The sequence below is a fragment of the Sinohyriopsis cumingii genome, chromosome 15 (genome assembly GCF_028554795.1).
Source record: "Sinohyriopsis cumingii isolate HCF-2022 chromosome 15, ASM2855479v2, whole genome shotgun sequence".
Classification (NCBI taxonomy): Eukaryota; Metazoa; Mollusca; class Bivalvia; order Unionida; family Unionidae; genus Sinohyriopsis; species Sinohyriopsis cumingii.
The window spans coordinates 33548091-33574894 of NC_142975.1; the positions used below are offsets into that span (position 1 = coordinate 33548091).

Consider the following 26804-nt stretch of genomic DNA (forward strand, 5'->3'; position numbering starts at 1 on the left):
CTGTGGTACTATTTTCATAGAGTTACTTCCCCTATCACCTTGAGGCAGACCAAGGACAGAATGGTGGTTTTTAGCTGCATTCGTCAGGCCTTGTGGCCTGTCGCAAGGGTCAGTGTGATGGCAGTATGTAAAAAACCCATACAGCTATCTGCCATCAAACCCTGGCAGTTATGTAAGTCACGCCGCTTATTTGACTTGAAGCTGAAAGGGGGGGGGGGGAGAGACTGAATCTCAGATCTCTTGGTAAGCAAAGCAACATGGGATTATTTTTTTCAGAATTATAGAATACATGAAAATCGAATGTTTTTTGCATATAATGAAATAATCAGTGGTATCTATTTAAATCACAGCAAGCACTGAAACAAGTGCACCGTCCACCAGTTGTAATACTAGCCTTTATCTCTATTTTTGCACAATCTTGATCTCGTGTTATTTCAAGTTGAAATTAGCATGATCTCTTAAGTATGGTTATATGTATATGTGTATATATATATATATATATATATATATATATATATATATATATATATATATATATATATATATTAAAATTTATCTTTTAAATAAACAAATTATTTAAAAGATTGAAATGTGTATCTTAGAACAATACTGTTAGCAACAAATGTGTTGCCACATGGTGGCTACCACTTTATTTGATCACATTTTGAATTGTTCAGTTGCCTAATTGAGATTATAATTCTGATAATATAATATAATAATGATTAACATTCAGACTGAAAATGAAATATACCACCTCACATGCTTCATGTTCCATTTAAAGTGTTCCGTTAAGCCCTTTGTATGTTGGACTATTGCTACCGATCATTTCGGAATTGCTGTTTGCTATTGTTGATGCTGTTTAGTACTGTCACCATTGTGAGGTGTTTTATCATAGTTGTTTGGCTGAAAGTTACCAAAAACGAGATATAATCATCTGTGTAGAGTTGGAGAAGGTGAGATTGTCACATCATATAACAGATTATTTTATAGTTTCATCAGATATCTACGAAAACAACATGAGAACTTGTTTAAAAAATGATATTGTTGGTATAAGTGGTTTATTTATGGAATTATTTAGAATTGATTTGATTGCATACAAAAAAACTGTCATCATTGTTTTTAACTCTGATATAAACATTTTTGTTCTTAACCTATTTTGACAAATCAGTGTTAAGTCCCATGTGCAAGTGATATAAATTTATCAATGTTCAGATAAATGTATTCTTTTTATCAAATGTACTATTAAGGAGTCACAGTAGTTATGTTCCCGCTTTGTCATTCAGTGTTTCCATCATCAGTTTATTATGCACCTTTAATTTTGCATTTACCTGCATCGGATGAATATGTACTGTTCTTCCACACCTGTGTTCAAGACTGTTTTCCACTCGTATTATAAACCCGTCCTTCCTATTCTGCATTCATCCTGCTTGGGAATATCAATAGTACAAAAATATATCACTTATAGATGAAAGTCTTTGGTCATATGAGCTCGTTAGATTTCTGGTTCCCGGTGTGGTATATTTAGTATTTTGCAAAATAAGGCCCAATGTCAGAAACACTATATATATATATGCAGCTGACTTTTCAACCATGAATACATTCAGGTGTTATAATGTCCCTTTGTTACTTATGAAATCAGAGAAAGTACCAAGGGTAATGAGGTTTCCATTTTGAGAAAATCTGAATACTGAAAGCTTGCATTGCCCCCGTTACTACTCTTTGGGAATCTTCCATTTCAGCATAAAAAGAGCACTTCATTCATATTCAGGTAAAGTCCACAAGATTATCCTTAATGTTCACTCCAGAGAGTTACAAGAAAACTGCAATGTTTGCATTCTTTTAAAAGCAGATCAGTAAAATTTGCTGCACTTTTGTAATAGTAGTCAGAGCTATCTGCAGCCCATTAAGATTTCAAGTCCTAGACATTCACACCTCAGAAATTGAAGGTCCAGATGGGAATTCGGGTGGGTTTCGGTGAGAAAAGAGGGAAGCTCAATGTGGCTATGTACTCGAAACTTAATGATACAACTGCTGAATAATGAATGCCATCATTGAGACAATAAAACAACTTTAATTGTGCAAATCTTGTTAACTAAAATAATTATCAATGTCCATTATAACGTAATTCCGATCCATTATTTGTGTTCCATATTTTGTTGTGACCTTACACTTATTATGAGATCCTGACATCATAAAGTGTTACACCATCTGGTTTTAAGATTAGTACCCCTACTTCATGGATGTGGTACTAAAACATTTATATATGTATCAGTGGAGTAGCCTGGTGTGATTCAGAATGAAAAAGTTTGAGGATATTGCATACATATTCTTAATCAAACCAGATAGTTTTATTTAATACTGCTGTCCCTGAATTTCACATTAGAAACATGAGTAAAATAGTGTTTATCTTCATCATACAAAATTATCTGTTGAATCATCTCCCATATTAGTTCACCTGATAAGTTCTTTCATTTTTAGCCTCTTTTTTTGGCGTGCTATGTAAGGACATTGCATCTTTCTTTGGAAACTTAGACATATCGTAGTATATATGGGATGCATTGAATAACATATAATAAAATAATCAAATATAGCCAACCACGGAAAGCAAGTTACAGCAAGAATCTCTTTATCTGTCATGACTGTCAAGCAGGTGATAGGAATATAAAACCGAAGTACCCAGCTGGTAATTGTGGTGGTATGTAGGCTGAAATACTAAGGCCATACAGGACAATGGTTGTGATGCTTGGCATGAAAGCAGAATGTACCATCATTATTATCCAATCCTTTAACATCCAGCATAAAGTAAGCATGACTTCAGCATATTGTCTACAGAATTTGTCATTCAGGAAATTAATACACTGTACTTCCCTTGTTTGACTCATCTTGAAGTGTGTCCTTAGTGAAAGCTAATCCCATTTTTCTGTTGTCATATTTCCATAGAAGTCATGATAAAACCTATCCAGAACATCACCAAACATAGTCCAGACAGTGATTCCACATCTAATAGGAACATTATACTCCTCGCCTTTCAAAACTAGTAATAATACAGCTACAGCCATCCCCAGTCAACAACAACTTCTCTCACTGGCAATGCATCCCCAGAACGCTTAAGCTTCCTTGTGATTTTTTTTTTTAGAGTATCAAGAATAAACAAAACAGACTTGCACACCATAATCTCCAGCATGTCACCTGATGTGATTGTTCATTGGGATTGAAACACGATAATGAGAATTAGCATGTCACCTTATACACTTTTTTTTTACTAATGACTGTGTATTTTAAAGATCTTTATAAAATAAAAGAACTAATTGTTGTTAAGAGACTATCATATTTAATTATGAGATGGAAATGTTATTTATAAATTAATATAATTTCTTTGAAATCAATAAGTGTATTTAATTTTCCAATGTTTTTATCATCTGTACCTATTTCAAGTATGTATAATTTCATCAGATGATGACAGGCTTTGAGCATTAGTGTGATGTACCCATATTAACTTCTATTTTTGCTCTAGTTTACTGTTATCATTTTATACATTAGTGATTAATGCATTAAAATTGTAGAGTCACCAGTAATTACATTTTCTGCCTTGAAAATTGAAATACTTAACTCATTAAGATGTGGTATTATTGAAAATGGTGTTTGGTTCATGGGTTACATTTATAATGGCCATACATCACTACATGTACATTGAAGAGGGAATCTAATTGAAATGAGCCATCTTGATACGTTGGCTGTGCACACTATTAGGGACAATTCAATCCACAATGCCCAAAATGAACCATCTTTAATAATGAGCAAGCAAAGTGAGTTAAAAATCTGAAACAGCTAGTCAGTTTTAAAAAACAAAGGTATGACATCTGATCCTGAGAAGAACTCGGTTGAAGACAACTGGAATAGATGTTACAGTAGCCTATGGGCGCATCTTCTAAAGTACAGAAAAACATCCCAAAGAAGAAAATCAGAACAATCCAGAGATACCATGGATAACATCAGAGATTAAAAGAAACTCGTAAAAGAGGTGTACAGACTTTACCAAAAAAGTAAAGAACAATTTGATGTAAACAGGAAATAAATGTGAAGACATTTGCTACATAGTATGGAATAAACTACATGCATGTTATTACAGCCATCTAAATAACCTACAAGGTCCAGAAACAGTTAAATAAATAACCTACTAGATCCAGAACCAGGCATCTACATAACCTACTAGATCCAGAATTAATACTCAAATAATTTTTGAAAATGTATAAAATGTAGAAAACATGACAACATGAGGATAACAACTTTGCACTCAAATGACATGGCAAGAACTGCTCAGTACAATGCAGATATGTTGAATGAACAATGGAGTATATACATAACGTACAAATATCAGAGATCCATCAATATTTCAAGCAAAGTAAAGGTATTCTCCATACATACCCATATCGGAGATCCATATTTCATGCAAAGTAAAGATATGCCCCATACATACCCATGTCAGAAATCCATATTTCAAGCAATGTAAAGGTATACCCCATCTGTACCCATGTCAGAGAGCCATATTTTCAATTAGAGGATTGGAAATTAGAAGACTAAATTCCCAAAAGGCAATTGGGCCAGATAAGATACCAGAACAAGTCCTAAAAGAGAGGGAGGAAATAATAAAACCATAACTTGTATCAGTCTGTCATCAGTCTCTTGACACATTGGTGCTACCATCTGAGTCGCATGATAAACCCAAAGGTATAATGATTCTTTTCTACAAAGATGAAGACAGCATGTCATACTAGATTGTACCACATCAACAAATGCTCCAATATCATCTGGTATTCCCCAGGGGACAATATATGGCCCAAATCTGTTCCAGATTTACATATGGAGCAGAATTGCTAATTAGTTACATGCGGCAGCCACGTACTTTGATGGACTGTGTATTGTACCAACCCGTCAATGACTTCACTGATCAGCTGATTCATCTACAGAAAGATCTGGGCGCCTTGGTTAAATGGAGAGGCATGACAGATGGAGTATAACAGTAAGAAATGTGCCATCTTGCAGTTCTGTAGTAGAATTTCCAAGCTGAACTTTCCAATATGATGTCCAACTCTTGACTTCATGCAGCCCCATGCAAGCCTTAGAGCAGAATCATGTAACTGCTAAGCAGCACCTACATATCAACATCATCACCAACAAAAATTCAAGTTTACTGGAATTTCTTCAACACATTTTAATTCATTGTCAGTTCATTGTAAAAGAGAGGGCCTAGTATATTACCATAGTAACACGAGTAAGATTGATGCTGGAATATGCATTCACCATATGGAGCCTTCAACAGAAGACCAGAATCAAGCAGGTGCAACAGATCCTGAGAAGTGCAACCTATTTTGTGTTACGGTAGTCATACAACAGGTACCACTCAGTGCCTCTACCATGATTATAACTTTGCAGTGGAAATTATTACAACAGTGCATGTGTGACCCTATCAAAACTTAAAAGTTGTATGTACATATGTGGAACTAGGCATACAATTTTGATCCCTTCCTTGGGATCAAATGCATATGGATTAGTTTGGCTGAAAATTATAGTGTTCCAAGATGTGGTTGTCAAGTTAACCATACCTTTTCAGCCAGAAAATGCCATCCCTACTTGGTTTGTATAATTTAGGTGTATAAATGTTTATTTGCATATAGAAAAAAATGGCATATGAATGTTATAATGATGCTTGATATACTTGTTTATATGTCGGATCTAATTTGGTTTTATAAACCCAGATCTGCCATAATTCCATAATGCACCAGCAGATCAGGGGCTATGCAATTTGATAGGCGTAGTCATTAGAACAAACAACATAGACCCTGATCTGTTGGCACATTGTGTGGCAATAGAGCATATTCTTATTGCATGTGTAAACAAGTAAATACTACAGGTTTTATTGGAAGCCTATAATATGTGGTTTATTCTTATTTCTTTTAGATGCTGTGCGATATATGTCCTCAGGGGGAAAAAGAACAATGGTTATCGTGCCTTCAAGATACATGTGGGATCATTTTAAAAATGATTTGGTAAGAAATTTTAGCATGAACTGTTTTCAAGCATCAGTCTACTGTTTAATTGTAAATTTTGGTCATAGGATGAATGATCTAGCAATTCTGTTCATCAACTCCTAATGTCAGCTGTGGCAGTGCTGAACTGATAGTAACCATTGCAATCAAATCTTTCACTTGAAGAAAATTCCAGAAACTTTCTGTTTTAAAGAAATTCCAGCAATTTTGCAACCATCAAGATAAAAAATTCAGAACACTGATATACTATTTTTATGAAAAAGCAACAAAGGTTGATCATATGTTTTCCAGTGATAAAGTGTATGTCATCATGGTCATGTAGGCTGACATTAAAGTGCTTACATTACTTTAAATATTATTTGTGGTTCCTAAAATTTAAAATAATATAGTTTAAATAAAGTCTATTGATTCCTAATTGGTGAATGATCTATGCCTTAAATATTTGTTAACTATTTCTGCTAAAGTGATCGTCACATGTTTTATTGTTTAAATGCAAACACATACCGCTATGTAATTGTTTTTGCTTCAAATGCCGCATGTTGAAGTCGATCCTTTGCATAATCAGTTAAATAATTAATGAACCATTACTGTCATTTAATCAGTTCATAAAGGAAATGGACAATTATGTTCATAAAGTGCCTTTTATTAATTTCGTTGCAGTGACTCAGTGAATTAAAATCAAATGGTTTAACACTCATGAGAATCTGTATTGAGTAAACACAGGACAATGTTGTTTAAAGCATTGATAATGAATCATACCAGATCTGTTTTTTTAAGTGTTTTGATTGGCTGTAAATTTGGTTGCTTAGCCCAGTATGCAGTCAAGCAGTAAGAGAAATTGTGCAAACTTAAGCAACAATTATCATGACCACTTACTGTAGTATCACTGGATGTGAATGAATAAGCTGAGTTTGATTCAAGCATTCAGTATGGACAGGGAGCATGAATGTCAAAAAAGAGGCAGATAAACAGGAAAGTTTTACTTACCTTACTTCGAAAGTGTATAGTCTGGATTGTCGTGCCATGCAGCAGAGTGCAAGGATTTTGTCTGACCATGTAAAGTCTAATGCTTAGTTATGGTTTTGGGGATGGAGCAGGTTTTTGTGTTACCATGAAAGGCCTTGTACTTATTCATGGGGTTTAATAATGAAGGTCAATGCTATGTTTTTGTGTCACCATGAAAACTTGGATGATTTAATCAGTGAAAGAACATTGTCAAAAATCTTGTTTTGGAACGTATTTGACGCAAACGTTTCACAATAGGAGAAAACAATCATAACATCTTCCCTTGTCTGTTATTTATCTTTAAGGTCAACTAGTAACAGTTGATGGTTGTTTTCATGTAGTAATAATATAAATACTACTATAATAATAATAATAATATTATTATTATTATTATTATTATTAACTATATGACTGAACAGTTTCCAAAGACACACACACACACACACTCACTCTCTGTCTCCGACCGAGAATGCATTATGCATTCATGGATTTTTTCTACAGTTTTAAGTGAAAAAATTCTTTTTAGGAGAATATATTGTATGGACTAATCAAAAATCTTATTTTTCATTGCAGCACTTCTTCTTTTTGATTGGATTGATTCCTCTTGGACTCCTCATACTCTACTGCAACATTTTCATAGGTACAGTATTCATTGTGTCACTCTTGAGTTCAGTATTTCATGTGTCAAACATAGTACAGGATTCATTGTGTCACACATAGTACAGTATACATATATGCGTAAATATTGAACTCTTTGTACACTGTAAAATCTAAACCCCAATAAGCTTGGGTCAGTGATAGGCCTGTGGGTGTAGAACTCATGCACTGTAAAATCTAAACCCATGAAACTTGGGTAAGTGATAGTACTTTGGGTGTATATTGTGCCAACACTTTTTGAATGTGGTGGGCCTTGGGGTGGGGTGGGTGTAAGTTTACATAAATTTCAAGTAACACATGAGTTGTGTCTCATAAGTCTGAGAACTGGCACATGTGAACAATGATTCAAGTATCAACATATTTTAGACTTGGACCTCTGGGTAGTATCATGGGGTTTTTCTCTACCCACAAGAAATTAGAACATTGATCATAGCATAGAAAGACTAAGATATACCATACAACCATGTATCTATACTTAATAGACTTGAAAAGACAAATTTGTACGTTCGGCTCACATGGACCAATGATCATTGAGGGATATCACGGGTGAGGGGCAGGCCTAGTAGGAGCCCAGAGTTCCCATGAGACAACTTTTTTAGGAAGGTCCCCCTTAATTAAAGTGGGGGAGGGGGGGCAAAATGTCTTGCAGTACTACTGCTTCTGATTCCATCACCATATACAAAGCCATAACCAGAAAACTAGAGTCATCAACCCTGTAACCATATAGTAGGGGCCCAGAGTTTCCATCAGATGGCATTTGTTTAGGAGGGTATCCCATAATTAAGGATAAGGGGATGGGCAGATTTTCTTGCAATGCAACTGCCCCTGTTTATATCACCATTTACAAGGCCATAACCAGAAAACTAGAGTGCTCAACCCTGTAACCACATACCATAAATATTTATTGGACATGAAAAATCACATATATATATATATATATATATATATATATATATATATATATATATATATATATATATATACATACATATATATATGTATATATGTATGTATGTATATATATACACACACAGTTGAATTTGCCCCATGGGTCCCCACTGTTACAATAAAGGACTTGGCCTCTATGTCATACAATGAAAACTATCAAAGACCCTTTCCAGTAGCCATGTGCATTCTTCCTGGGCATGGAAAGACACCTGTACAAACCCAGCTGATATTTCCAACAGGGCAGTCCTTACCTTGCACATACCCAGCTGACATTTTCTACTAGCGCAGGGGCAGTCCTTACCATGCACACACCAAGCTGACATGTTCCACTGGGGCAGTCCTTACCATCCACACACCAAGCTGACATATTCCACTGTGGCAGTCCTTACCATCCACACACCAAGCTGACATGTTCCACTGGGGCAGTCCTTACCATCCACACACCAAGCTGACATATTCCACTGGGACAGTTGTTAGCATGCACACTCCAGGCGGATATTTTTGGGTTAGTCCTTAAGATGCACACACCAAGCTGACATTTTACACTGTGTTAGTTGGAAGTCCTTACAATGCACACACCAGACTGACATTTTCCATTGGACAGACCTTATCCACAGAGACTTTCCCAAGATGTTCAAGCTTAGCTTTTTAGGTCAAAATGGGCAAGCACATGAGTAAATGTTTCAGAAACTTATAAAGTTAACCTAGTTTAAAATGCGAGTTTATTTCTGTGAAAAACATGAATAACAATCCGTAAGAAAGAATCAGTTAACCACTTTCAGAATTACATGTACTTTCATAACTAACTGTTATTAATTATCAATATTAACATTATTATTATTAATATTACATTGTCATTTTAATTGTCAGTAACCAATGTCCTCTTCCTATTAGCGAACCCTAACCTTCTGCTTTGAAATAGATGGATGTATAAGAGGGATGACCTTTGTGAGGGATGACAAACTGGCCCCATAATCACAGAAAAGTGTGCACAAAAGCTGTAATCCAACTCAAAGTGCAAAAATGAACAATCATAATTGGAGTGTTTCAGTATATTGAAGTTTGTTTACCATGTTGAGATTCAAACTCAAGATTTTTTCAAATGTTTTTAAGCTCTAAACAAGAACTTAACTCAAGATCAGATTTTACTGGGCAGGTTTAAATTTTGTGCTCAGTTTCATTGAATGTGTGGTCTGGTACTGCCTTGGCACATGATTAGGTTGCCTCTTATCAGGGGGTGGCCTCTCCTGAAAGGTGTTTAGTTGCTCAGAGTATGTGCAGGTTATTGAATGATCTCTCACCCACCAGAATAAGGTGAGGTAGGGATAAGTGAGTGGAGAGGTCAGCATGAAGAATGTTAAAAACAGTTACTTAAAACAGACATTTTCTATACATTTGAAACAATATATAATGAAAAGAAATCCTTACTAAAAATGTCTGAAAATAATAAAAAAATATTTTCTTACTTTTGATAAGGAAAATTGTTGTATAACTTTGAATTTGCAGATGCTGTTACCCATGATTTATGCATGAAGTTTCAGCAGGAACGTTGGAATTGTAGACATAAATAATCATTAAATTGGCACCAAAATGTATCATAGTATGAAAACACTACATTGCTCGTTTTGAAAAGGGGGAAAAGGTCACAAAAGTTGGTACTATATTCAGAATACATACGTTTTCAGTGGCCTAAAAGGCATGGATATGGTGAGCTGACTTGAGATAAAGCATCAGCTTTGCTTTTACTATGTATTTGGACAAAATTACTGGCCTCATAGCAAAGCATGTGTGTGTGATAAAATAGCTGTACCTCAAATATTATGCAAATTACCATCTCGAATATTCATTACAACAAACTCCAAGCAAGCTTTAAATCATCAAACCCATTATTGGATAATCGTATTTCTCATACAGAACAATTTCAATAGATGTAGTGTTATTGTGCCAGCCATTTATAAGACATATTTGACCTGTGTGTATCGATTGATGGGTAGAACTCATCCACACTGCATATGCTGCCAGTGTCCACTAACAGTGGAACACATACTTGTCAAATGTATTAACTTCAGGTCATCGAGACAGAATCTTTTGAAGTGAATTCAATTAATAGACTTTATGATGATCTTGGATCTTTTGATGGAATGTGGTTTTAATATAGGATAAATTTTGAGCTTGTATTTTCAGGATTTTATATATTTGACCTTGATTATTTTAATAATAGTAATACATTACATATATATTGTAGCTTGATGCTTTTCATGCCAAAAAAATCCTTCATAAAATATGAGTGCATCCTCCTATAGAGTGGAAATTGTAATTATGATGCAATCCAGTAATGCACCTGCTTGGGTCATGGATAGAACTGTGAATCTTTCTCATGGATGCCATGCTGTATTAACATTGTGTCAGTCAACAGAAAAAATCTACCTGTAGGAAACCATTGTGTAGCACGTTAGCAGTCTTCCTTCTACAGTTTTTTTGGAGGAACAAGTATCTTGGTGTTAATGCTATCCATTCTGTATTATTCATTGGTAAAGTCTGTACTCTTACATAACAGTCTTTATTATTCATTGGTAAAGTCTCTACTCCTACATACAGTCTTTATTATTCATTGGGAATGTCTCTACTCCTACATACAGTCTTTATTATTCATTGGGAATGTCTCTACTCCTACATACAGTCTTTATTATTCATTGGTAAAGTCTCTACTCTTACATACAGTCTTTATTATTCATTGGGAATGTCTCTACTCCTACATACAGTCTTTATTATTCATTGGGAATGTCTCTACTCCTACATACAGTCTTTATTATTCATTGGTAAAGTCTCTACTCTTACATACAGTCTTTATTATTCATTGGCAATGTCTCTACTCCTACATACAGTCTTTATTATTCATTGGTAAAGTCTGTACTCTTACATAACAGTCTTTATTATTCATTGGTAAAGTCTCTACTCCTACATACAGTCTTTATTATTCATTGGTAAAGTCTCTACTCTTACATAACAGTCTTTATTATTCATTGGTAAAGTCTCTACTCCTACATACAGTCTTCATTATTCATTGGGAAAGTCTCAACTCTTACATAACAGTCTTTATTATTCATTGGTAAAGTCTCTACTCCTACATACAGTCTTTATTATTCATTGGTAAAGTCTCTACTCTTACATAACAGTCTTTATTATTCATTGGTAAAGTCTCTACTCCTACATACAGTCTTTATTATTTATTGGTAAAGACTCTACTCTTACATAACAGTCTTTATTATTCATTGGGAATGTCTCTACTCCTACATACAGTCTTTATTATTCATTGGGAATGTCTCTACTCTTACATAACAGTCTTTATTATTCATTGGTAAAGTCTCTACTCCTACATACAGTCTTTATTATTTATTGGTAAAGACTCTACTCTTACATAACAGTCTTTATTATTCATTGGGAATGTCTCTACTCCTACATACAGTCTTCATTATTCATTGGGAAAGTCTCAACTCTTACATACAGTCTTCATTATTCATTGGTAAAGTCTGTACTCTTACATAACAGTCTTTATTATTCATTGGGAAAGTCTCTACTTTTACATACAGTCTTTATTATTCATTGGTAAAGTCTCTACTCCTACATACAGTCTTTATTATTCATTGGTAAAGTCTGTACTCTTACATAACAGTCTTTATTATTCATTGGTAAAGTCTCTACTCCTACATACAGTCTTTATTATTCATTGGTAAAGTCTCTACTCTTACATAACAGTCTTTATTATTCATTGGTAAAGTCTCTACTCCTACATACAGTCTTCATTATTCATTGGGAAAGTCTCAACTCTTACATAACAGTCTTTATTATTCATTGGTAAAGTCTCTACAACTACATACAGTCTTTATTATTCATTGGTAAAGTCTCTACTCTTACATAACAGTCTTTATTATTCATTGGTAAAGTCTCTACTCCTACATACAGTCTTTATTATTCATTGGTAAAGTCTCTACTCTTACATAACAGTCTTTATTATTCATTGGTAAAGTCTCTACTCCTACATACAGTCTTTATTATTCATTGGTAAAGACTCTACTCTTACATAACAGTCTTTATTATTCATTGGGAATGTCTCTACTCCTACATACAGTCTTCATTATTCATTGGGAAAGTCTCAACTCTTACATACAGTCTTCATTATTCATTGGTAAAGTCTGTACTCTTACATAACAGTCTTTATTATTCATTGGGAATGTCTCTACTCTTACATAACAGTCTTTATTATTCATTGGTAAAGTCTCTACTCCTACATACAGTCTTTATTATTTATTGGTAAAGACTCTACTCTTACATAACAGTCTTTATTATTCATTGGGAATGTCTCTACTCCTACATACAGTCTTCATTATTCATTGGGAAAGTCTCAACTCTTACATACAGTCTTCATTATTCATTGGTAAAGTCTGTACTCTTACATAACAGTCTTTATTATTCATTGGGAAAGTCTCTACTTTTACATACAGTCTTTATTATTCATTGGTAAAGTCTCTACTCCTACATACAGTCTTTATTATTCATTGGTAAAGTCTGTACTCTTACATAACAGTCTTTATTATTCATTGGTAAAGTCTCTACTCCTACATACAGTCTTTATTATTCATTGGTAAAGTCTCTACTCTTACATAACAGTCTTTATTATTCATTGGTAAAGTCTCTACTCCTACATACAGTCTTCATTATTCATTGGGAAAGTCTCAACTCTTACATAACAGTCTTTATTATTCATTGGTAAAGTCTCTACAACTACATACAGTCTTTATTATTCATTGGTAAAGTCTCTACTTTTACATACAGTCTTTATTATTCATTGGTAAAGTCTCTACTCCTACATACAGTCTTTATTATTCATTGGTAAAGTCTCTACTCTTACATAACAGTCTTTATTATTCATTGGTAAAGTCTCTACTCCTACATACAGTCTTTATTATTTATTGGTAAAGACTCTACTCTTACATAACAGTCTTTATTATTCATTGGGAATGTCTCTACTCCTACATACAGTCTTCATTATTCATTGGGAAAGTCTCAACTCTTACATACAGTCTTCATTATTCATTGGTAAAGTCTGTACTCTTACATAACAGTCTTTATTATTCATTGGGAAAGTCTCTACTTTTACATACAGTCTTTATTATTCATTGGTAAAGTCTCTACTCCTACATACAGTCTTTATTATTCATTGGTAAAGTCTCTACTCTTACATACAGTCTTCATTATTCATTGGGAAAGTCTCAACTCTTACATACAATCTTCATTATTCTTTGGGAAAGTCTCAACTCTTACATACAGTCTTCATTATTCATTGGGAAAGTCTCTACTTTTACATACAGTCTTTATTATTCATTGGGAAAGTCTCTACTTTTACATACAGTCTTTATTATTCATTGGTACTGTCTCTACTCTTACATTCAGTCTTCATTATTCATTGGGAAAGTCTCTACTCTTTCATACAGTCTTTGACCGCTCCAGTGGCCTAGTGGTTAGAGCGTCCGCCTCGGATGCGTGAGGTCGTGGGTTTGATCGCCGTCCGAGTCATACCAGAGACTTAAAATATGGTACTAACAGCTGCCTCGCTTGGCATTCAGCATTAAGAGGTTAGTGTTAGGACTGGTCGGCCTGGTGTCAGGATAATGTGACTGGGTGGGACATCATGCTACATGTCTGCGGCATGATGCCCCAGTGCTAGACATCGCTATAAACTGCCACATTGCAGACATTGTAGCGATATGACTGAAAAATTGTTAAAGCTATGTCAAAAATCAAAATCACATCACATCATACAGTCTTCATTATTCATTGGTAATGTCTCTGCTCATGGATGCAATTTTTATTATTTAGTGGTAATGTCTTTGCTCATGGATGCAATTTTTATTATTTAGTGGTAATGTCTTTGCTGTTGCGTGTAGTTCCAATTGATCTTCATACAGCATATTGCCATTTTCATAACTCATGATCACTGCTGTGTTAATAATGAAGATAAACAGTTATATGTTATCTTTATTCACTAAATTTTATTTATCACACATCAGTTGACTTTACATGTTACTTTTGTAAAAACTGCCCCTCTTAAAATTTTAAATCCATCCTCACAAAATGTCAAAGGGGGAATTCACCACCTGCATGTAAACCACTGCATAGGTGCTTAATTTATGTCATTTCTCAGTGATCCATACAGTTGACAAGTCCTACAGAGACCAACGTTTTTTCAAATAACATATCTTCTATATTTCTATTTCAGGCAAAGCCCAGCTGGCTGATATTCCTGAGGGTTATGAACCTAAAAATTGGGAATATTACAAGGTGAGTTCTAGCTTTTTCTTACCGCTCCCACACCTACTGTCATGATCTTGAGGTTAGCTTTTTACCCCCCTCCCCTCAGTAGCACAGTTTGAATTACAGATTGTTTGTATAATCACACTCTTTTCTATTCAGTATCTCCATAACTGTCCAAGATACTTTTCATGAAACTTGTTTCGCATCTGTATCATGACAACAGTTCATCCCATATTGTCAGATTGCTACTTTTAAGGTTCCGTTTCCACGTTTTTAAAAAAATTATTCTCACTTCATGCCCAGGGGTTGTGAGGTGTTCCATAAGTACTCTCTTCCTGACAGGTGTAGTTATTTGAATGATTTTGCATGCAAAAGCTTGAGAAACTTGATATTGCCAATTATAAATTGTATTATCTCCCTTGTCCATACAGCTTTGTGAGCATAATATATAGTCTTTCATTTGTTGTGCATCATGAATTATCTGTTTTGCATTATTTCCATTTTTTGTTTGCTATTTTTGACTCATCTAAAATGTCTTGAATAATTTTAACCAAATTTTGTGGCGAGTTTCTTACAGCAAGATCTATAAGATTTGTACAAATGGTTTGAATCAGTTATTGATAGGCTGAAATTAGTGAAAATGGAAACATTTTTCAACAGCTATTTTACCTAAGAACTGAACAAAAGTTTATAAAATTGAAAGGAAGCATCCTTGCAGCATGGTCTTTCAAGTTTGTATAAATGATGCCAATCTGTTTGAAATATGGGTATCATTACTAAAATTATCTTTCAAAAAGACATCTAAAATAAAACAGATTCTTGCTAAATGGGGCATAAAGCATTTGCTGACTGGACCGAGTCCTGTTGCAATTTGCTCTTAGGTCGGTGTCAGCCAGGTGAGTGGTCCCAGGCCAGCTTACGCCTCATTCATAGCTCACCTGGCCCTGAGCCCCACTTCAGCCTTTTCCTTTTTTATTCCAGATAAATTTCTACCTTAAGTGTAAATTGAAGATTGTCTTTCCTGGCAGATTTTCTTTTCCTCAGCCGTTTGCAAATGAGAGTGTTATTCTTGGTTCTTTGTGCAATAGATGCTTATTTATGTAAAGAAACAATGATTTCATGTTGATTGGATAGTCCAATTCATTCTTCTTGCGAGCTCACCTTTACATGTAGAAGAAAACTATCATAGTATGGCTGGTTTTGGTATTGGTCAGAGAGTTGGTACATATAAAAGCATACATACATATGTATCACATGTATCTAAACTTTCTTTCTTTGAAATTAATTATATAGCACCTACCCCTGCAGTCACACAAGAAGCAACTGTGACCCATATTCATGCATCACTGACTTTGTTGTATTTAAATATAGTGCCCTAGCTCTGTTCATGCTATAATCATCAGATTAGATGATGGATTGCTATAATCATTAGATTAGATGATGGATTGCTATAATCATCAGATTAGATGATGGATTGCTATAATCATCAGATTAGATGATGGATTGCTATAATCATCAGATTAGATGATGGATTGCTATAATCATCAGATTAGATGATGGATTGCTATAATCATTAGATTAGATGATGGATTGCTATAATCATCAGATTAGATGATGGATTGCTATAATCATTAGATTAGATGATGGATTGCTATAATCATTAGATTGGATGATGGATTGCTATAATCATCAGATTAGATGATGGATTGCTATAATCATCAGATTAGATGATGGATTGCTATAATCATCAGATTAGATGATGGATTTCCTATTACAACAAAAAGCTCACGATGACCTATATTTATTTTTTGCTGGCATTGGTTAACTTTCTGCATTTCTTTGGTTCATGAACACACAAGTTTTTTTGCAATCTATCCATCTAAGAATCATGAAAGTTGGTGTTCCAAGATGTCTCATTAAGTACTACATGCGTATTATGCAAAAGGGGTCTCTGAGACAAATATTAAATTCAAGCATTGACTGTTCATTAATTGTGTTTTAAGTTTGGGGGGGGGTGCTGTTTAGGTTGACGAATCTTTGAAATTGGGTACATCTCTGTTAATACTGTTCCCTTTCAATAAGGTCAATGTAATCAATATTTTATGATCAATAATATAAGTTAAAAGATTTTGTGTTTTGCTCACGGCCACAAATTTTTCAGTGTATATATTCGACCTGTACTGAACATTTGCTTCATATTCACTTCAACGCAGAATAGTTTATTAAATGAGGTATACTTATTCGGCCGAATAGTATACTGCAGCTAAATATGAATAGTACAATTAGCTCAACCTTTGTAAACAGCAAACTCATAATCTGCTTTGTTTACTTACTCTAGCTGTATGTATATATTGGGGTGTAATGATACATATATCGATGGAACTCATAATATGCAACCTAAGATACAATACATCATTGATACACGTATTAACTTGATGGCCTTTCCATCTTTAGATGGTTTGCCAGTGGTAGATTTTGCCCTTTGATGTGATTTACTTGTTATATTTCCATTATGCAGATTAGAGACAGACATATATACTGCAATAATTTATATGCCATACTTTTCATTGACAAGATAACAAAAAAAATGTCAAGCTGACTAGCTGTTAGTTGTCAGTGATTTGTATTCAACATTTAAGGTCATATAATGCTGCTTCATTTGATCAGATGCTGGACTCGTAGCCACCAGACAGAAATATTTTGTTGAAATAAATATCTTTGCTTCTTTCATTTTTCTTTCTTATTCATTCAGTTAATCTTAATCCCAATGGGGAAACAGTTTTGTAGTACATGATCCTGCACTGCAGGGCTAAATTGTTTGAGAAAAGAAATGAAAATTGAATTCTGCATATAAATTGTCTGTATTTTAATTTGGCTTGTTATTCTGCCTTTTCTGCATTTGCTGGAAGTGTGATTGACTGGCATGGTGTTTTTTTATTATACATCCATCATGTTCATCTGATCCCTATTTAACTCTATCTTTGTGTGTGTTTTGGATTTTTAACCCAGCTTTAACAATATAGCTACGATGTCTGCAGTGTGACAGCTTATAGTGATGTCTAGAACTAGGGCATCATGCTGCAGGCATGTAGCATGATGTCCCACCCAGTCACATTATCCTGACACCAGGCTGACCAGTCCTAACACTAACCTCTTAATGCTGAGTACCTTGCAAGGCAGCTGTTAGTACCATTTTTATATCTTTGATATGACTCGGTCAGGGTTTGAACCATTGACCTCCTGCATCCGAGATCCTTCCAGAAAATGCAGAAAAGGCAGAATAACAAGCCAAATTAAAATACAGACAATTTATATGTAGAATTCAATTTTCATTTCTTTTCTCAAACAATTTCTCAACACTGCAGACATCATAGTGATGTGACTGAAAATTGTTAAAGCTATGTTAAAAATCCAAATCACACACACACAGTTCATTTTAACTAACAAAAATAAGAGCTAGTGCCTGCAGCAGCTGTCTCAGATGAATTCTTAATTTGAAGAATAACAAGGCAAATGACTAACAGAAGAAGTTTTGATGACTGCTGAAGATTAAAATAACTTGCATGTGGTATCATTTTGTATAATTGTTCCACCACTTGTATTGATAAGTGTATTTGTACATCAAAAGTATAGATGCATCAGTATATTTCACCCATAGTAAATAGGTAGGTAGGTAAGTAGGTAGGTAGGTAAGGCCACATCAACCAGTACTGCTATATATTCTGATTAAAAGTTCTAACACTATAGTGATGAAAAATTACAGCAAAATGTTTTCAGGAAAGGGGTCAGTATTTCATTGCCAAGATTGCTTTAGTCAGACGTTATATTCTGTGTGATAATCATTGTTTAAAATTGCTGGAGACTGTAAAAAGATTTGTGGAGGTGAGCAACATAATCAGTGATTATACTGTGGTTCACATTACAGTGAATTCAACTTTGAAAAGAATAATTTTGTGCAGAACAACCAAAATATATCTTTAATATTACAAACTGCATTAAATGCATCCTTCAGAGTTGTTCATTATAAACCTTCCAAGGAGGATATAATGCAGGTAAGTTATTTTCTGTTATGAGGTTCAGCAACGGACCTTTATTGGACAAAAAAATGTATATATATTTTTTATACTTGTGTATACTTTATTGTTTATTAATTTCTTTAGCCAAATTGCACTATATATATATATATATATATATATATATATATATATATATATATATATATATATATATATATATAGTGATAATGACACCTCCCTATCTATCTATGTGTTTGCAAGTCAATAGTGAAGGTGGTTATCACACAGTAACTCCAGTTGGCTGTGGTGTTTTGTTCAGTTGTTTTTTTTTTCTAAAATGTTGTCTGTGAACTTCCCGCGTGTGAAAAAGACCAAAAAAACCCCAAACATTTATTGAGGGAGGCTGCAGGGAGGAAGAGACAATATTCAAGGTCATGATCACTGGAACCCACATTTTGAATTTTTCCCCACAAAATAAATGCAATTATGGTGAATTCGTGTGTGTGTTAAAAAGGTCAGAAGTCATGATCACTGTGTTGCTATTTATGTGGGCACAGTGCCATTTGTCAACACATAATCGGTTATAACATGGTGGCCAATATAACTGGTGGAGGAAGAACCTATGAAAACCCCTGAAAGAACCACCAAACTATGGCAAGCTAATGGTGAGCTTTCTTACATATCCACATTGGCCATGTCCAAAGTCACTGTGATGAAAAGAAGAAAAATACTTCCTACAAAGTAACTTTGTTCGTACATTATAGACCGAGACTAAACTGTGTGGATGACTTGCAAATGAAGTAAGAAAGATGCTGAGAGGGTCAAAAGGTGAAAGATCAAGGTCACTACAACTGTTAAATGACTTCTGCACAAAATGTTCAGTTTTAAATGATATACTTTGACCAGAGTGTGTGGATGGCTTGTATTTAAAAGTAAGAAAGGAGCCCATTGATTTGGGAGTCTAAATGTCAATTGTCAAGGTTATTCTGATTCAAAGAAAATTTTTGTCAGCAGAATAATTTTTGTTCTAGAAATAAATATAGATTATGGGGTCTAAAGGTCAGCAGTCAGGCTCATGGTAAGTCTGGTAAAAAAAATAATAGTTTCAGCACAGTGATTTTAGATCAAGACTAAAGCTGTACCAATGTCACTTTTTGCCAATTATGCCAATACCGCATATAGCCAGTCATTAAAATTGCCGATACCGATTATGAGACTGATTATTTCAAGAAACCACCTGTTCTACAGTTAGTGAAAGCACTAGCATTTGATTCACAAGTAAACCATGCCCTGTTTTAGTTATAACTAACAATGCCTAAAATGGGTGAGGATTTATGTTAACAGTTCAAATGTGGTCTCAAGCTACTTTACATGTGATAACTATTTTCCACATTTTATATCCCACCTTATTTCTTATTGTTAACTCATATATGCAAATAAAACTCTTTACTAAATAACATATTTATTCCGAATTAGTTTTTTGGAGGCACATATGCTCTGTGGTATGTTTCTTTATTCCTTTTTTTTAATTTAATGATAGTAATCAATGCTTATATATACAGTACAGTAATGCCAGGTCAAGTTGGCTTGTTGTAAGTTTCATTGGTGAGAATGGAGATCATAATTTGCTTGTCGAGAAAAAATCTACAGCAGTCAGTGATCATTCCTGGGATTTAGGAAGCAGTTCACTAACAAGCAAAGCATGTAAAGCACGGCAAAAATAAATTTCTGAACTCGTGATTGACGGTTATGTACTTAGTGAAGCTAGCCATAAAAAGGGAGGGGTGCATTTAATTCCTGAATGCGTGGTCACATTATATGTCACTTATCTTATATTGCAAAGTATGATCATAGGGTTTTAGTATTAAAATGTCATTACATGTATCTAAATAAAGTTTCCTGCAAAACTATTATTTGGAAAATAATATACATAATATAGATTTGCTTAATACCTGATGTTTCTATTAAAAAATCTACTGTAGGAAAGTAGATATTTTACATTTGATAATGCATTTATTTCAGATGACAACAGTTAGACCTGTGCACTTACAGTGATACGCAATGCAAAGACCATGGAAGTAGTGTAAAACAGTCATATAATGATTTATTTTGTAATATTATGGCTGTATTGCTTGTTGTCAATAAAGTAATAACTATAATAATAATAATGAGGACTTTGTATAGTGCCTATATCTTTAGAAGCTTCAAGCGCTTTACAACATTAGACAACATCTATAACATAAAAAAATATAATGATATGATTACAAAAACAAACACCATGCAATTAGAAATCATTTAAAAAAACCATGCTGAAATATTTATGGTAGGAAACATTGTTAGGTCTTTAAGTTTGTTCTTGCAGTCGAAATAAGTGAGTTTTAAGAGCACTCTTGAATGTGATCACTGTATCTTTGTGTCTAAGTTCAGTGGGCAATTCATTCCACGTTGCTGGGCCCTGGTATGCAAAAGAACGTTGTCCATATGACTTTGTTTTGATAGTGGGAATAATGAGTATACGATGTCAGAAGAGGAGCATAAGTATCTTGCTGGTGTGTACACATGGGTGAGGTCAGATATGTATGTTGGACTAGAGTCCATCAGTGAAACGTAGCACAGAGAACAAATTTTGTGTTTGATTCTGGATCGAATGGATAGCCAGTGTAGGGTACAGAGCAGCGGGGAGGTGTACTCTGAACGTGGCATTCTAAGGATGATCCGAGCAGCTGTGTTTTGAAGTTTCTGGAGTAGATTATCCCATCTTTTTCAATTTTCATTGCCTATTACATTAATAGTCTTGGAAAAAATATTCACTACTTATTCTGGCAGCATTTTTTGAAAGGTGGCAACAAAATATTGAGATTGGCAGTTTTTTTATACCGATTGCTCCAGTAATCAGCCTGATTAGGAATATGGCCGATTAATCGGTACAGCTTTAATCAAGACTGCATACATTGACCACTGAGACTTGTTGGTCAATAATTTACAGATTGATCTAGGTCTTAAGAGTGCATACTAGAGTATACTAGAGTAATTTTAAAACACAGGATTGCTTTATAATGTATTATTTGGGGCCCCAAGTGGTCCAAAGCGCTGTCCGTTACGGATCACTGCCATTTCACCTCTGTCTGCGTGGGTTTGAGTCTAGGATTTGGCTAACGTGGGTATGTGAGAAAGCTCACCAATAGCTTCTCGTGCATCGGTGGTTCTTCCCAGGGTTTTTCCTCCACCATTAATACTTGCCACCATGCGTAGCCTATCATTTGCTGATAAATTAAGTTCCCTAAATCAAATTTTTCACAAGCCTTCAAAATAGGCTGCAGCTCAGTGTAATGGACTTAATGGCAATTTAAGGTCAAAGGCCAAGGCCACATGAGCGAAGATTGTGAATTGGGTTTTTTGCTGGCTTAAACCAGTATTTTTCAACTGTAAAGCATATTTAATTTGTAAAGTGTGCTTGACCATTGTCCATGATTGAGTTTTGGTGTTTACCTTCTGTTTTGTTTTGTTTGTAAATTAGATTTGTTTTTTCTACTGATATTTGAAGGTCTAGATCTTTATAGAAACTTGAAACTTTCTGGAAGAGAAGTTCTGACCCACATCCTTGTCATTTTATTGTGTCTTAGGTTTTTGTTTAAGGTTGTGGTAATCAAAACTATACATTCCAATAAAATAAGTTGCTGGAATCATTTTCATTTATGTTCAGTTATATTTTGAGAGGAATCATTTATTTTAAAATTGTTGATTGGAATTACAATGTGTTCATTGCCATTTTGGACAAAATCACTAATTTGGGATAATATTGTGCATTGATTCTAAGACATTCTGTATTATGTCATTGTGATACATGAAGACTCTAGGTACATCAGCTATTCACGATTTGGCACTTGAGTACATTCAGTATTGGAATTCATTCAGAACACTATATTTTTTTTACTTGTGATAGAATTTTGGGGTTATTTGGGATTTAATTCACAATACTTAAAGTTCCTCCTAAATTTTAATTTGTAACTTTGAGAAATAAATTTATTTTTTGATTTTAATAAATGTGTTGGTTTCACTTCTTTCTGTTATTTAGTTTAGGACTATAGATTTGTAACACAACTTTTATAATTTCTTGAATTAAATTGTTGGCTGTATTCATGTTAGAACATATTGATACTGAGTTTTAAGTTAAAAGAAGCAGTATTTTCCCTAGCTGATTTGAGTTTTGAAATTTCAAAAGTGAAGATCATTGAACATAGCTGTGATGAGCTTACATCTTGAAGCTAATATTGGTTGCTGGAAGTAGCCAATCTTTGTGAGGGCCATTTAGTTTCCTGTTAGGGTTAGGATAAAAGATGGCTTGTAACCCCCATAAGCTAAATATTTAAAAGCAGAATTATCCATTTTTATAACAGGATTATCATTATATATTTTCAGCATCCGATAGAGCGATGGTTTGCTCGATATGTCTATGAGACACCACAGAAATCATATGAAAAGTACATGCATGTTTTGTATGTTGAAAATGAGAAGGCTAAGTGGAGGTCAGTATTTTTGCTATATTTCACATAAGTTGCTTAATAAGTTTTTGGTATTGTCAGCTTGCTGTCTTTAGAGAGGCTCTAAAACTGAGATGTGATAAAAATAACACAAAGTTTTAAAGTCTGTACAAGCTTAGTTCTGAGTAGGAATTGTATAAATTTTGATATTTCCATTCACATGCATCTATTGCAGAATGGGATCTATTCAAACTGAACAGCTTTTAAATTAACAGGGTACAGTCCCTGAAATAATTTACCAGTGACGTGAAAACAGTGCAGAATGAACACACAGAAAATGTAGATTGAAACAAATGAAGTGTAGAATTAACATCAATGATGAAGGCATTTTGTAGAAAAACACATAAATGAAAAACATGAATGTAGGATGAGGAATGGTAAACAAAAGCAAAACAATATGGAAATGCATTTCATTAAAGGATTAACAAGTCAGTTAGTTTCAGGTTGCCATAAATTTCAACAGCTGAAAACCTTTTTGTGTGATAATGCAGGATCAGATTCTTTACACTAGCAGAGAATTTTTCACCCCATGTTGTCACATTGTTCTTGTTGAGGCAGACATAATGACTGCATTTGACATGATGACTTCATTTGACATGATGATTGACATGTTGACTTCATTTGACATGATGACTTCATTTGACATGATGATTGACATGTTGACTTCATTTGACATGATGACTTCATAACCACTGGTTGTATATGTAAATTTTTATGCAAAATATTATAGACAGATACTCTAGAATATGATCATTACATTTATTGCAGCAGTTTTAGTTTTTGTACAGTCAAGTCTGTTATTGTCCTTTGCTATTTTTGAAAATTCCACATTCAAATTATATTCACTGAATTCTGTAACATAACAATTTTATGGGATAAACTTTGGAATAGTTTTCCATGTGGACACATTTGGGAAAAAGTACTTAAGTAAGCACAAATATGTTAGACTGGTACATTGAAAATGGTTTATTAATGTGATAAACAATGTAACAAACCAAACACTAGTTGGTTATTCTAAGTAGGTGAATTTTTTTTTCATGGATGAAGAGAAAAGAAAGTTGCATGTGATTTGGGAGGAAAACTAATGTTTATGGCTATTGTTTTGTCAAAGTGTTGAAAGAATTCAGGACTCTGGAATTTGGATACACCATATTTATTCTGATTTGACCTTAATTGATACTGATCGTGTATAGGTGCATATAGGTTCACAAGATGATGCAATATGCATTGTATAGAAATTTGTTTCTTGCAAAGAATGTATTATCCAAAAAAGATGGGCCACCTAGATTCCAAAACATTCTTGATAAAGTATGTGTATGGGTTTGCATCTCTGTACATTATTAAGACTATATGTTACTGTGCAATGATCTGTCGTCTTTCTAAGTTTGCATATGGGTTTGCATCTCTGTACTTTATGAAGACTCTATATGTTACTGTGCCATGATCTGTCATCTTGCTAAGTTTGCATATGGGTTTGCATCTCTGTACATTATTAAGACTCTATATGTTATTGTGCCTTGAGCTGTCTTCTTGATAAGTTTGCATATGGGTTTGCATCTCTGTACATTATTAAGACTCTATATGTTACTGTGCCATGATCTGTCTTCTTGATAAGTTTGCATATGGGTTTGCATCTCTGTACTTTATTAAGACTGTATATGTTACTGTGCCATGAGCTGTCTTCTTGATAAGTTTGCATATGGGTTTGCATCTCTGTACTTTATTAAGACTGTATGTTACTGTGCCATGAGCTATCTTCTTGATAAGTTTGCATATGGGTTTGCATCTCTGTACTTTATTAAGACTCTATATGTTACTGTGCCATGATCTGTCATCTTGCTAAGTTTACATATGGGTTTGCATCTCTGTACATTATTAAGACTTTATATGTTACTGTGCCATGATCTGTCATCTTGCTAAGTTTGCATATGGGTTTGCATCTCTGTACATTATTAAGACTCTATATGTTATTGTGCCTTGAGCTGTCTTCTTGATAAGTTTGCATATGGGTTTGCATCTCTGTACATTATTAAGACTCTGTATGTTACTGTGCCATGATCTGTCTTCTTGATAAGTTTGCATATGGGTTTGCATCTCTGTACATTATTAAGACTATATGTTACTGTGCCATGATCTGTCTTCTTGATAGGTTTGCATATGGGTTTGCATCTCTGTACATTATTAAGACTATATGTTACTGTGCCATGAGCTGTCTTCTTGATAAGTTTGCATATGGGTTTGCATCTCTGTACTTTATTAAGACTGTATATGTTACTGTGCCATGAGCTGTCTTCTTGATAAGTTTGCGTGTGGGTTTGCATCTCTGTACATTATTAAGACTATATGTTACTGTGCCATGATCTGTCTTCTTGATAAGTTTGCATATGGGTTTGCATCTCTGTACATTATTAAGACTCTATATGTTACTGTGCCATGAGCTGTCTTCTTGATAAGTTTGCATATGGGTTTGCATCTCTGTATATTATACAAACTATATATGTTACTGTGCCATGATCTGTCTTCTTTCCATCACAGGTTGCTTGAGAGGAGAGTGAAAAATGTCATGCGAGAGAAGCAGGACTATAAAGGCTGGTATTATGTCCCTGTGGATAAGAAAAGCATTATGGAGGCAGATTTCACTGATACACCATATGGCAAATAAGTTCTTGCTGTGCTTTAATGACTAAAACCATAGCTTTCCGTGATACAGAAAGATGTGAAATAAAATACATCAGAATAAGTAGGCAAGTTATATTGATTCCATAGTCTCAACCAGAGAAAAATTGTTTGTAAAGTAATAAAGTTTGTGATTTAAAATGCGTCTTTTGTGTCTTCTTTGGAGGTTTTATACAGCCTATGTCAGCAGATGGCAAGATCTGTTGTCACTTTTCTGGTAGTACTGATAGTGGCATTAAACAGGGTAAAGATGTTAATATATTTCAGTATTAAAATTTGTACTTAAGTTGCTGTATCCCAGTGAAAATTTTGTGCAATATTATCATATAGTCAAGTTGTATTGGACTATATTTTTGTTTATATGCCTTTTTTATACTTTTCACAATATTATAATAAAGCCATGTTGTATCGGCTTATATATTTATTTTGTTTGCCTTTTGGGGACTTTTTGCAACATCTTTAATTTGTATATTTTGTCACATGGTGCATATTGATTTTTGGTTGGTGGAGTTGGTCTTACTGGGGAAGTTAACAAGGATTTTGACCATTTTTTGGTTCCTAAATATCGCTCAGTGTGATATAACTAGGAATGTGCTGATGTG

General features: G+C 34.2%; 1 protein-coding gene across 1 annotated transcript; it reads left to right on the forward strand.

The window, feature by feature from the left end:
- On the forward strand, positions 1–26343 carry LOC149781572 (NADH dehydrogenase [ubiquinone] 1 beta subcomplex subunit 5, mitochondrial-like). Its single transcript, XM_089935613.1, has 6 exons — positions 1–172; positions 5959–6047; positions 7626–7692; positions 14935–14996; positions 23405–23511; positions 26062–26343. The coding sequence occupies exons 1-6, from the start codon at positions 61–63 to the stop codon at positions 26186–26188; spliced, it is 564 nt and encodes a 187-aa protein (XP_089791739.1). The 5' UTR covers positions 1–60; the 3' UTR covers positions 26189–26343.
- Positions 26344–26804: the final 461 nt, after the last annotated feature.

Coding starts and splice junctions, on each gene's coding strand:
- LOC149781572 (XM_089935613.1), top strand. CDS start 61: ATGGTGGTTTTTAGCTGCATTCGTCAGGCCTTGTGGCCTGTCGCAAGG. Junction 173..5,958: donor CATCAAACCCTGGCAGTTAT/GTAAGTCACGCC, acceptor TATTTCTTTTAG/ATGCTGTGCGATATATGTCC. Junction 7,693..14,934: donor CTACTGCAACATTTTCATAG/GTACAGTATTCA, acceptor TTTCTATTTCAG/GCAAAGCCCAGCTGGCTGAT.